Below are 12,946 nucleotides of genomic sequence, written 5' to 3'. Positions count from 1 at the left end.
CATAAATGTTGGCCAAGAAGATGAGACAACTCCTTGCCTCTCCATTTCAATGGGACTTTGGGATGTTTTACGTCTGACCTAGAAAGCAGATGAAGTAAGAGTGTGGAGTAGACCATATTGAAGTATAGGCATGGACTCAGTTCAAAGCTGCAGAGTGAGCTTTGAACAACAACCTTCAGTCTTAATGATCGGTGCTACCACAAACACAACTGGCACATGTGTTTCAAAGCATTGTAGAACCATGACCAAGTCTATCCATCATTTCATACTATACATACACCTTTATTTAAATAACATTCTCCAAATGTTTAGGCTTATAGTAAACCACTACATTATATTACAACCTATTCTCCCTGTACTAAATTAATTTGCTCAGTTTAATCAGTATGATGTTGTTCCTTCTTTGTTGCTGTGTTAGTGTCCTGGAATCCCAACCTAACATTACGAAAAATGAACACAAAAGCTAAAACAAAAGGGCATAATATCGAGTGCTACACTAATGCACTATACTATTAATCCAGAAACTTAGCTAATATCAAGGGAACCCAGGCTCCAAACCTGCCACAGCAGATGGTGGAATTTGAATTCAATTTTTTAAAAATCTGCAATCTATTGATGGCTATTGTTGATTGTTGGGAAAACTTATCCACCTCACTAATGTCATTCAGGGAAGGAAATCTGCCATCCTTACCTGGTCTGGCCTATACGTGACTCCAGACCCACAGCAATGTGGCTGACGTTTAACTGCCCTCTGGGGAAATAGCAATAGGCAATGGTTAGCACTGCTGCCTCATAGCGCCAGAGACCCGGGTTCAATTCCCGCCTCAGGCGACTCTCTATGTGGAGTTTGCACATTCTCCCCGTGTCTGCGTGGGTTTCCTCCGGGTGCTCCGGTTTCCTCCCACAATCCAAAAATGTCCAGGTTAGGTGAATTGGCCATGCTAAATTGGCCCGTAGTGTTAGGTGAAGTGGTAAACGTAGGAGTTTGGGTCTGGGTGGTATATGCTTCGGCGGGTCGGTGTGGACTTGTTGGGCCAAAGGGCCTGTTTCCACACTGTAAGTAATCTAATCTAATCTAATCTAAAATGCTGGTCCAGCCAGGGACGCCTGGCACTGGCCTAGACACCAGAAAAGACAATGGCAGAAACAGCCTTACCCACCCTGCAAAGTCCTCCTTACTAACATCTGGGGGCTAGTGCTGTCTCACAGACTAGTCAAACCTGATTCAGTTATACTCAAGGATTCATACTTTTCACCATCACCATCCCTGGATATCTCCTGTCCCACTAGCAGGGCAGACCCAGCAGAGGTGGGGGCACACTGGTTTACAGTCGGGAGGGAGTTGGGAGTCCCCAGCACTGACTCCGGACTCCATGAAGTTTCATGCCTTCTGGTTAAATAAGGGCAGGGAAACTTCCTGCTGGTTACCATGTAGCATCCTCCCTCAGCTAATGAATGAGTACTCCTCCACGTTGAACAGCACTTGGAGGAGGAAGAACAACTGAGGATGACAAGGGCAGAAAATGTGTTCTGATTGGGGGGGATTTCAGAGTCGACCACCAAAAGTGGCTCGGCAGCAGCACTTACTAATTGAGCTGGTCAGGTCCTAAAGGACACAGCTGCTAGGCTGGGTCTGCGGCACGTGATGAGGGAAAAACATACTCAACTTCATCCTTACCGATCTGCCAGCTGCAGATGCATCTGTCCATGACAGTATAGGTTCGAGTGACCACTGCACAATCCTTGTGGAGACAATGTCACGCCTTCATGTTGAGAATAATCTTCATTGTGTTGTGCGGCACTATCACCGTGCCAAATGGGACAGCCTTTGAAAAGATCTAACAACTGAAGACTGGGCATTCATGAAGTTCTTGGGCCTTCAACAACAACAGAATTGTACTCCAGCACAATCTGTAACCTCATTGCTTGGCATATCCCCCACTCAATCATTACCATCAAGCCAGGAGATCAATGGTTCAATGGAGAGTGCAGGAGGCATGCCAGGAGCAGGACCAGGTGTACCTAAAGATGAGATGTTAATCTGGTACCAAACAAGATTACTTGCATGCCAAACAGCATTAACACCAGGTGATAGACAGAGCTTAGTGATCCCATGGATCAGATCTAAGTTCTGCAGTCCTGCCACATGCAGTTGTGAATGGAGATGGACAATTAAACAACTCACTGGAGGAGGAGGAGGAGGAGGCTCCATGAATATCCCCATCTCAATGCTGGAAGAGCCTAAAATGTCAGTGGAAAGGATAAGGCAGAAGCATTTGCAGTAATCTTCAGTTTGAAGTGCCGAGTGGATTTTTCTATCTCTGCCTCCTCCAGTGGCTGCCAGCATGATATCAAGTGATATCAAAAAATGATGGAGGCACTAGATACTGCAAAGGCTACAAGCCCTGACAACATTCAGACAATAGCGCTGAAGGCTTATGTGCTCCAGAATTTGACACTCCACTAGCCAAGCTCTTCCAGTACAGTTACAACACTGGCATCTACTCAACATGTGGAAATTACATAGGTATGTCCTGTACATAAAAAGCAGGACAAATCCAACCCAGCCAACCTCCCTCATCAGTCTAGTCTCGATCATCAGTAAAGTTTTGGAAGCTGTCATTAATAATGCTATCAAGCAGTACCTGCTCAGCAATAACCTGCTCAGTGACGCTCAGTTTGGGGTCCACCAGGACCACTCAGTTCTTGACCTCATTACAGCCTTGGTTCAAACATGGACAAAAGAACTGAATTCCAGAAGTGAGGTGAGAGTGACAGCACTTGACATCAAGTCATTATTTGACCGAGTGTGGCATCAAGGAGCCCTGGCAAAACTGGAATCAATGAATATCATGGGCAAACTCTCTCCTGGTTGGAGACATACCTGATACGTAAGGAAGATGGTTGTGATTGTTGGAGGTCAGTCATCTCAACTTTAGGACACCACTGCAGGACTTCCTCAGGGTAGTGTCCCAGGCTCAACCATCTTCAGGCTGCTTCATCAGTGACCTTCCCTCTGTCATAAGGTTAGAAGTGGGGATGTTCGCCAATGATTGCACAATTTTCAGCACCATTCACTACTCCTTAGATACTGAAGCAGTCCATGTTCAAATGCAACAATATCTGGACAATATCCAGGCTTGGGCTGAAAAGTGGCAAGCAACATTCATATCATATAAATGCCAGACTATAACAATCACCAATAAGAGACAATCTAACCACCGCCCCTTGACATTCAATGTGTAACCATCACTGAGTCCTCCACTATCAACATCCTGGGAGTTACCATTGAAATTCACCAAAGATCCTCAGGCAGCTCCTTCCAAACCCACGACCACTTCCATCTGGAAAACAAAGGCAGCAGATACATGGGAAGACCATCACCTGCAAGTTCCCCTCCAAGCCACTCTCCATCCTGATTTGGAAGCAGAACACTGTTCCTTTATTATTGCCCATGTCCCTCAAGTGAATTTTTAAAAATTGAGTTATGCTTCATTTATACAGGAAACTAGTGAGACCACAACTGGAATACTGTGTACAGTATTAGTTTCACTTATTTAAGGAAAGATATAATTGCAAACAGTTCAGAGGAGATTTACCAGACTAGTGGGTTGTTTTATGAGGGAAGGTATGACAAGTTGGGCTTGTATGTACTGGAGCTTAGAAGAGTCAGAGGCAATTTGATTGAAACAATATACTGTAAGCTCCTAAAAGATCTTAAGTAGGTTGATGTGAGGAGAATGTTTATGGGAGAGTCTATAACTGGGGGACATTAATGAAAACTCAGGAGGTCACCCATTTCAGATAGAAATGAGGTGAATCATATTCTCACTGGAAGTTGTGAATCTTTGAAAAGCGATTTTTGAGAAGATTTGTAGCTTGGGTTGATAAGTATGTAAGTTAGTTCACTGAGCAGGAAGATTTGTTTTCAGACATTTTGTCACCATGCTAGGAACATCATCAGTGAGCCTCCGGTGAAGCACTGATGGTATGTTTCCCCTCTCTATTTATAGGTCTTAGTTTCTTAAGGTTGGTGATGTCATTTCTGTTTTTTTTCTATTTCAAGAGAAGGTAGAGAGGATCTAAATCAATATGTTTATTGATGGAGTTCTGGTTAGAATGCCATGCCTCTAACGAGAATTCTCATGCGTAGCTTTGTTTCACCTGTCCTAGGATGTGTGTGTTGTCCCAGTTTTTGTCTGTAGGTACAGAAACTAGTGATAGTGGGTCATGTCGTTTGGTGGCCAGTTGGTGTTCATGTATCCTGGCGGTGAGTTTCCTGATATTTTGTCCAACGTAGTGTCTTTTTTACAGTTCTTGCAAGACGAAGGCCTGACAGTGAATGTGCGATCAAATTAGTCTTGCCAGCATCACCCAAATCCCAAGAACAAATTAGAAAATGTGTTTGATTTGCTGCTGAGTTTTAAACGTGGCAGTGTTCACTTGATTAAGGATCTGGGCAGCTAGCAAACTGGCCGGATATTAATAATGGCAAAGGAATGAAAGTATAGAAAAGAAAACCAGAACAGTCTTGCTAGAGGTTTCGTATTCCAGAATATACAGGAAGATTATAGTCTGCTGCATATATAACAAAAATCGAAAGGACTTACATACGTTCAGCATTATGTGTAATGTTTTCTCAATAAACTGCCAATATGTTAAATCCCATTTTATAACTTAGAAGATGATTCAGAAACGTTACCATCAGCCTGAGTAACTATTGTTCTTTGTTTTTATGCCAAAAAAGAGAATTCTGCTCCACTTTAATTTAAATAACACAGCAGCTGACCCTCTCCAGATGTCACATTGTATATTTACATGACTAATTTCTTCCTTGTACTGCTCTCAGTTGCTTTCTATGATCGATAAATTCTGGAATGTGTTGGCAGGCTGCGCAGGAGAAGAAGAAAGGCCTTTCTTTTGCTAATGAACTGAAGAGGTTCACAAAATCGAGCAAACAGAGTCGGAGCTTTTCAATCCCACTTCAGGCAAGCCCTCCAGAAAACACCCAGAGTAAAGAGGAGAAAGCTACATGTAATGTGTCATTTGCTGAGATCACCGAATAAAGAGATCACATTGCAGAATGTGACTGCCCAGGTATGGCTCAGCATTTCATTTCTTACTGATTTTGACCGGGTCACTTCATGGAGTACAATGCTGCCAAAAAATCATGAGTAACTGGTCAGCGAACAAATCCGAAGGAGACAGGTTTATATCGGATAAATGTTTTCCCCACTCCCCCAGTGTGTGGTATTGGCAGAGGTTAACATATGCTTTTAAAATTGAGTGCGACAGACTCTTGCTGTGCAAGAGCTCTTAATTACCTCTGCTGCTGCTCGTTGGCGCAAACAGAAAACTGCAGAATTTTAAAAACGAGTCTTCAATGTGGCACCAGACAGGACCAGGTCTGAACAACTTTGGGCCAAAGCTGTGTTTCTGTGCAGTGAGGCTATGTTCTGAGATGAACTTTTGCAATGTTCTATGTTGCATTCCCAACATTGGCAATGTAAAGTGGTGTTAAACTATTGTGAACAACAACACGAAATATAAGAATTACTGAGTTTAATAAACTCTGAGAAAAGAAAGGCTTAATGGAACATAGATGAATCAGAGAGCTTTTGCCTCCCATGACCCTGCCCCTGGAATGTATTCTCTGTTTGTTGGAATGTGACTGATGAGTTAATCCACCAATATTGCTGACAGCCATCCAGACATTAGTAACCATCCCCCAACCTTCCAAAATAAATGGTTCCTGGGGAGACAGTGGGAGAGAGGGTTAGCTGTACATGTACAGCTCTGCCTCTGATAGCTCAACAGTCTGCCATTGGCAGCAGCTTAGTTTTGGCTCCTCACCATTGAGAAACTAGAGGCTCTAGGGAAACAATCAAAAATATTGGCATAAATTGTCCACATGTGAAGTGACAGCGGAGGAGATGATTGTCTGTTTTAATCAAAGCTGCTCTCCAACAACAGTAGCTGCAGCTGTACCACAAAACCACTTCAGGTATTGGATTTATAATGTAAATTCATTAATCACAGTATAAGTTATGTTCATTGCTTAAACTTAGTGCTGATCTAGAGCCAGTGTCAGAAATTGTTGTGGCCCAGCTAAATACACCCAATGTAAGTAATAATCTTTTGATGTCTTGGTTCCAGTGGTGGATAGAAAATTCATTTTATCCAATGGATTAACAAAAAAAGGCTTGCCTGTTTTTTTTATTGGAGAGACAGAAACAGAGTGAACATTTTCAGTCCAAGATGATAGTTCTTTAGAACTCTGTAATCCAGCCTTGGACAGCAACTATTCATAAGTCTGCCATTCACACCTCCTCTGTAAATGTCCTTCATTTCCTGTTCCATTCTAACTCCATTTAGCTCAGCACATCAGCTCTTATCTCAATTCAGATTTCCCATCTTTCGCCCCACTAATATTCCCCCTTTTATTACTTATCAACATTTGCTCATTTCACCTGGTTGAGAAGCTTGTGTAGAGGTGGGAATGTCATTTCCTATCTTTATTTTAGTGTATCTGAAGAGTCAGATAGACATCTGGCTGTTGGGCTCATTTCAGGACAGGTGAAAGTTTGTTTGTTTAAAACAGAAGTTTGATGGGATAATTGGTGCTGGGTCCAGCATTATATCTTGAACTTGTTTGACTCTATCCTGTGTTTTGCAGCTCATCACCTCCTAAGGATCAACCTGCTTTAATCAAGAAGGCACCACCTCTAAGTGGTTGTCAACCCTCCCTCTTGGCCAATTTGATAATTTACATTTAAAGTGCTACGCAGCTCAGGGTGAGGACCCTGACTCCTGCTGGCCAGCAGGTTCTTAGTATCACTCTGAATATTCGATGGTTCCTCCCCAGTGCTGCTCCGTGACTTGCTGAGTACCTCTAGCATTTTCTATTCCAATTTCCAGCATCTGCAATATTTTGCTTTTGTTACGAGGTTTTGATTTGTTCTGAGTCAATCATTAGAACTTCCTTTGGTTACTCATGGCCTTAGGACAGATTTTTTCGTTATGAAATAACAGTTTTGAAAGTTTACAACATGTTTTAATATTTGTCCTACACTAGGTTACAGTTATCACGTAAGTGGCTGAAATAGAATAGAGAAAAGATACAATTTTGGAGAGTTTCTTAGCCATTGCCTTATTTGAAGGTTTATTTCCTTCAAATGATTTAGCCATCTTAGCCCTCGTCATCCAGGTTAGGATGGTGTCTTTGACGTGAGTTCATTAACCAACTTTAGGAACAAAATGAATAGGAGTGGGAGTAGACCATCTGGCCCATTGAGTCCCATCTGCTATTTAACTAGATCATGACTGTTCACCATCTCATCTCCATTTTCCCTTGCTATCCCATACCTTAATATGCCTTTAATACATCAAAATCTATCGATCTCTATCATTAATATACTCAATGATAGAGCACTCCAATGTATAGAATTCCAAGGATTCACCACTTTCTGAACAAAGAAATTCCTCTTCATCTCAGTTTTAAGTGGCCTGCCCCTTATTCTGAGACTATCCCCTGGTTCTAGACTCCCTCAGCCATACTCCCTGCACCTACCCTGTTGAACTGTGTAAGAATGTTGTCTGCTTGAATGATATGAGGTCTCATTCTTCTGAACTCCAGCATTGCTGAAGACCCATTTGTTGAAGCTGTTCATCCTGCACTCATCAAGATAATTTAATGATTCTGGTGAATGTGCAATGAAAAGCTTAGAAAAATGTGTCTTTTTTCAGCAGTACTCAAGATCTGTATGATCGAACGACTGCTTCCAAACTCCAGACAATAGAGACCTAGTCTCTTCAATCTTTCCTCATTTGACAATTCTGCCATGCAAGAAATCAGACTGGTGAACCAACATTGACTTCATTCTATGGCATATGTATCCTTGCTTAGCAAAACTGCGCAGAATACATCAGGTGTACTCTTTGTGGACATGCCAAATTTCCTTAGCCTCCTGAGGAAGCAGAGGTGTAGTTCTGTTTTCTTGACCATCGCGTCGACATGGATGTACCAGGACAGATTGTTGGTGCTCATCACTCCCAGGAACCTGACTCTCTCGACCATCTCCACCTTAGCACCGTTGATGCAGACAAGGGTGTGCCCTCCACTCCACTTCCTGAAGTCAATGACCACTCCTTTGTTTTGTTGACATTGACGGAGAGATTGAGTACTTAGCAACATCGCATAAAGACAACAATCTGTTTCCTGTACTCTGTCTCATCGTTGTTTGCGATTTGACTTACAACAGTCATGTCAGCAGCAAACTTGTAAATGGAGTTGGTGTGGAATTTGGCCACACATCCATGAGTTTATAAGGAGTTTATAAGTAAGGAACTGAGTACACAACCGTGCAGGGCACCAGTGTTGAGGATTATCATGGAGGAGGTGTTGTTGCCTATTCTTACTGATTGTGGACTATAGGTCAGGAAACTGAGGATGCAGTTAGAGAGCGGGGAGCCAAGACCTCGGTCTCAGAGTTTCGAGATGCGTTTGTTTGGAATTTGTTTGAAGACGGAGCTGTAGTCAATAAGTTGTAGCCTGATGTAGGTATCTATGCTATTGAGATGTTCCTGAGATGAGTGCAGGGCCAGGGAGACGGCATCTGCCTTGGACCTGTTGTGCCAGTGGGCGAATTGCAAAGAATTGAGGCAAATGGGGAGGCTATTGTGCTGCAGCTATCACATGGTTTAGGCTAACCAGTAAACTCTCCTACCCTTACTGCCTGCCAGAGACATTTTGGAAGGATTTTCAATTTGGTAATCAAGTTGCTTGATCATGTTATGACAGACACTTTCCATGGTCATCAAGGTATTGAGGTGGGATTTGAACCTGACATTTCTAGCTCAGAGGGTGGGAAATTGCCATTTCATCACAGGGCTAAGGAAAAAAAAATGCTCAAAATGCTAATTGCACTAAATGTCAATATTATTTCTCCACAGACCGTAAATGGTATGTGATCCATTTGCTGTCTTGATAAACTTGATACCTCTATCCATTGCATTAAAAAGTCTCTAACCATTAAGGCCACAGATGCAGGGTGATTAAAAACAAAGACAGGGAAACAAATAATCCATGAAATGCATGAGTCCACTTTTTAAAATGGAAAATATCATAGGAAACTTTGGCCAAGTGTAGAAAAATAGAATCTAGGTGGATAGTTATGAATCATTTTAATTAAGATGTCAACTCATACAGGGAAAATATGGTGTGTTTGCTTTGTTTTCTAGTTCAAAGAGAACTTGTACCAATTGAACCAAATGAATCTAATTATCACTTCTCAGTACATTGAAGTACTGAAAATAAAGTAGATTTGTAAAATGGGTTCGGTCTCACTTCACCAAGTGATCCACTTTTGAAAAGTGTGAACTATGCACTTGTACCTTCAAACTATAAAGAGGTATTATTGCTATATCCCTGGCTGTGTTATTCTTTTTATCAGATATTGGGTAACACACTCGAAACATAAATTACTCACAGCATGTATAAAACCTAATAGAAAATTTAAAATTTTCAAACATGGAACACACATTTAAATTAACAACATGGATTTTATGCAATTACATTTGACAATAAACCAAAAATAGCTGAGGAAAAATTAACCCATGAATTAAAATGCTCACCACAACGTGTCTGCATGCTCCATGGCCACCATTCTCCTTTGTCCACACAAGTCAGCATCAGCAAACCGCCAGCCTCACCACATCATCACGTTTGCTCTCGGACCAACTCAGGCACCATGTCAGTCCTTCACCTTCAGCTCAGGATCACATATGACTTGCATGCCTCTGTCAGATCATTTTGCACAAAGGGACAGAAACACATCTATGCAGGATGCATCTTCTGGTTCTTAGTCTGGTTTTAAATATGGTTCCAGTGATATGGAAGGAACAGGTTAACTTTCATCAGTACAGCCGTGTGAGGAAGAGCTGAACATGGGCTATCGGGTTGTGTGAAAATGGGAGCCAGGGGAACCTTTCCTTTCACTAACTCACTGACTGACTTGATTCCTATTTGCTCTGTTATTAACTCATAACATATTAACCCTCCAAATGTCACATGCAGTTTTTTTTCATTAAATCTGTTGTGTTGGCCATTAATTCATTATCCTTTAGTTTTACGATACTATTCTTGATCTAATTAAAATCTCAACTGTTACTCAGTATTGTCAGTTTAAGGGTGAAATATAAAATGAAAAATTATTTCTTCCCTGAGTGAAGTCCTTCTTTGGATGACAATTGTTATTGGTTTCTTTAAGAAACTATACACTTAGGGCTCAACAGATCGAGTCAGGATAATTCAAAGAAGATTTATTGCCTACCGGTAATAGAAAATGTGTAAAAGTGACAGAATCTTTATGAAAATATATTTTGACAATCTATTTTGTTCACTGACAAATCTCAAATATGGAAATAAAAATTGTTTGATAAACCTTGGCATTTTGATAAAAAATTTTACAGTGCACTTTGCTTATTTGACATGTTACTAATGCATTTTTGAAGACAATGCTGCCTGGAATGGGTTCATTGCCCATATTTGTAGCCCAATACAGCACGATCTTTCCAGGACAGATATTGCTGGATTTGCTTTGTTTGGACAATATGTTTGAGGTTGAATCATTTATAAAAAAATAAGTCAGATCCCAGTGCAGAAACTCAAAAGTGTATTTAATTAATTAAACTCTCTTCACTTGGGACTCTAACTGAATAAAAACAGACTTGTAGCTCAGCTTTGTTCTAGTCATTGGGTCAGTACTCCATTTCATTCACACACAGTATATTCTGTGAACCCCCTCAATAAGGCATTCTGCAGAGAGAAAAGGGAATATTGAAGTCTTTGATGAATACCCATCTCTCCCATATCTTGCTTCTCTATCACATCCATTAGGTTTTGCACTCCTCTAGTAGTTCAGGAACAGTTTTTTAGATTAGATTAGATTACTTACAGTGTGGAAACAGGCCCTTCGGCCCAACAAGTCCACACCGCCCCGCCGAAGCGCAACCCACCCATACCCCTACATTTACCCCTTACCTAACACTACGGGCAATTTAGCATGGCCAATTCACCTGACCTGCACATCTTTGGACTGTGGGAGGAAACCGGAGCACCCGGAGGAAACCCACGCAGACACGGGGAGAACGTGCAAACTCCACACAGTCAGTCGCCTGAGGCGGGAATTGAACCCGGGTCTCTAGCGCTGTGAGGCAGCAGTGCTAACCACTGTGCCACCGTGCCGCCCACGATTTAGCGATCCCAAATGACTTATGGCTAGAACACATCATCCCACACTGGGAGTTCTATTAAAATGCATCCAGGTCCTCCTCCTTCTTCCTTAACTACCCAATTCCCCCCTCTGATGCCACCTCAAATGTTGTGCAGTTGACATTGATAAAACCCATCTCTAACCTCTCCACCATCTCTTTTAACACCTTAACTGACTCTGTGCTGGCGGACTCTTAAAAATGACGTTCAGTTTTGAATGAGCTGCAGTTTACTCCGGTTAACCATTCTTAATCCACATCAAATACTTCAGATCCTGATCGGCCAACATCATCTCAGATTGAACACGACATCTTGTAACGTTGACATCACTGAGCTTTTGATGCGGTATTTCGATCCCTTATGTTTTCAGTAGTCCTGGATCCCATTCTCTGCACCCACCTCTCTCTCCAACTCCAGTTCCTTCATCAAGAAACTTCCAAAACTCACCACTTTGATCTCACTTTATCTTGTATCTTTTTTCCTGTGGCCTACTGTTTCTCATGCTGATGAAGGTAACTGATGTGAAGTTTAACTCACTAGATAAATGTTTTGTCATAATGCAGATGCAGACTCTGCTGGTTTAATCTGCAATGGTGCATGCAGACAATACACTTCCCACTCAATCCAGACATGAATGTAATTTGCACTTTAGTGAATCCGTTATTATTTTGTGTCAGATGAAATGCCTTGCAGTGCCGGGGACCCGGATTCAATTTCACCCTCGGGCGACTGTGTGGAGTTTGCACATCATCTCCTCGTGTCTGTGTGGGTTTCCTCTGGGAGCACCGGTTTCCTCCCACAGTCCGGGTTAGGTGGATTTGCTATGCTAAACTGCCCATAGTGTCCAGGGATGTGCAGGCTAGGTATGTTTAGCCATGGGAAATGCAGGGCTATGGGAATAGGATGGGGTTGGATTTGGGCGCGATGTTCTCTGGAGGGTTGGTGCAGACTTGATGAACTGAATGGCCTCTTTCTGCACTGTAGGACCTCTATGATTGTATAATCCTATGATTATAATCTTTATTTTACAAATGGTCTTCCAGCTATGAACAAAAGTGCAGTGACTTGGCACTGAAATGCCACTTTATATACTATTAGCATAGTTATTTTTCTAAAAGATATACACAGGCGATTATTTAATTGTTGTAAACATACCCAAGATGAGATTTTATAAACAATATTAATATGTATTTCTTTAAACATGGTGAGTGGGATAATTAATAGATAAAACCAAACACATTTTGAGCAGAATTTATCCTGAGACAAACTTGGAGATGGTGTGTATTTAATCAGGTTACAGAGTGTGGTTTGGGGATGCTGAAAGTGTCCCACCAAATCATGGATGGCCTTCCTGCCTGGATGCCAATTGAGCCCCTGAAGTAGGCAATACCCACAGCAGGGACTCATGCTGCTGCCTTGTTGGGTAGTCAGTATGCTCCGAACTAGAAAAGCAAACAAAATGCAAACCCTCGTTCAGTTTGTTTGTGTGCCCTCAGTGGAGGGGAATTGGGGAAATTCCGTCTTTCAAAGCAACCTCACTGTGTGATTGAGGCACCTGGCAATAGATAGCGGTGGGAGGTGGTGGCTGTGGCATTGGAGGGTTCTTGAGTGGGGGAACAGTAATTAGCATTTAATATGGTAGTGTCCCTCCTCATCATACAACTCAATGCTTCC

At 42.0% G+C, this 12,946-nt stretch overlaps 1 protein-coding gene across 1 annotated transcript in view; it reads left to right on the top strand.

Annotated features, from left to right (window-relative positions):
- plce1 (phospholipase C, epsilon 1) overlaps positions 1-12,946 on the top strand; it is a 381,748-nt gene that overhangs the window by 364,095 nt on the left and 4,707 nt on the right. Inside the window, exon 32 of the mRNA XM_043712462.1 lies at positions 4,890-5,097. Coding sequence (XP_043568397.1) covers positions 4,890-5,066 — 177 coding nt within the window. The 3' untranslated portion in view covers positions 5,067-5,097. The remainder of the gene's footprint in view (positions 1-4,889; positions 5,098-12,946) is intronic.

This window comes from Chiloscyllium plagiosum, chromosome 22, assembly GCF_004010195.1.
Source record: "Chiloscyllium plagiosum isolate BGI_BamShark_2017 chromosome 22, ASM401019v2, whole genome shotgun sequence".
In the NCBI taxonomy this organism is placed as follows: domain Eukaryota; kingdom Metazoa; phylum Chordata; class Chondrichthyes; order Orectolobiformes; family Hemiscylliidae; genus Chiloscyllium; species Chiloscyllium plagiosum.
The sequence above is the reverse complement of the archived record's forward strand: the minus strand, read 5'-3'. Positions and strand labels throughout refer to the sequence as shown.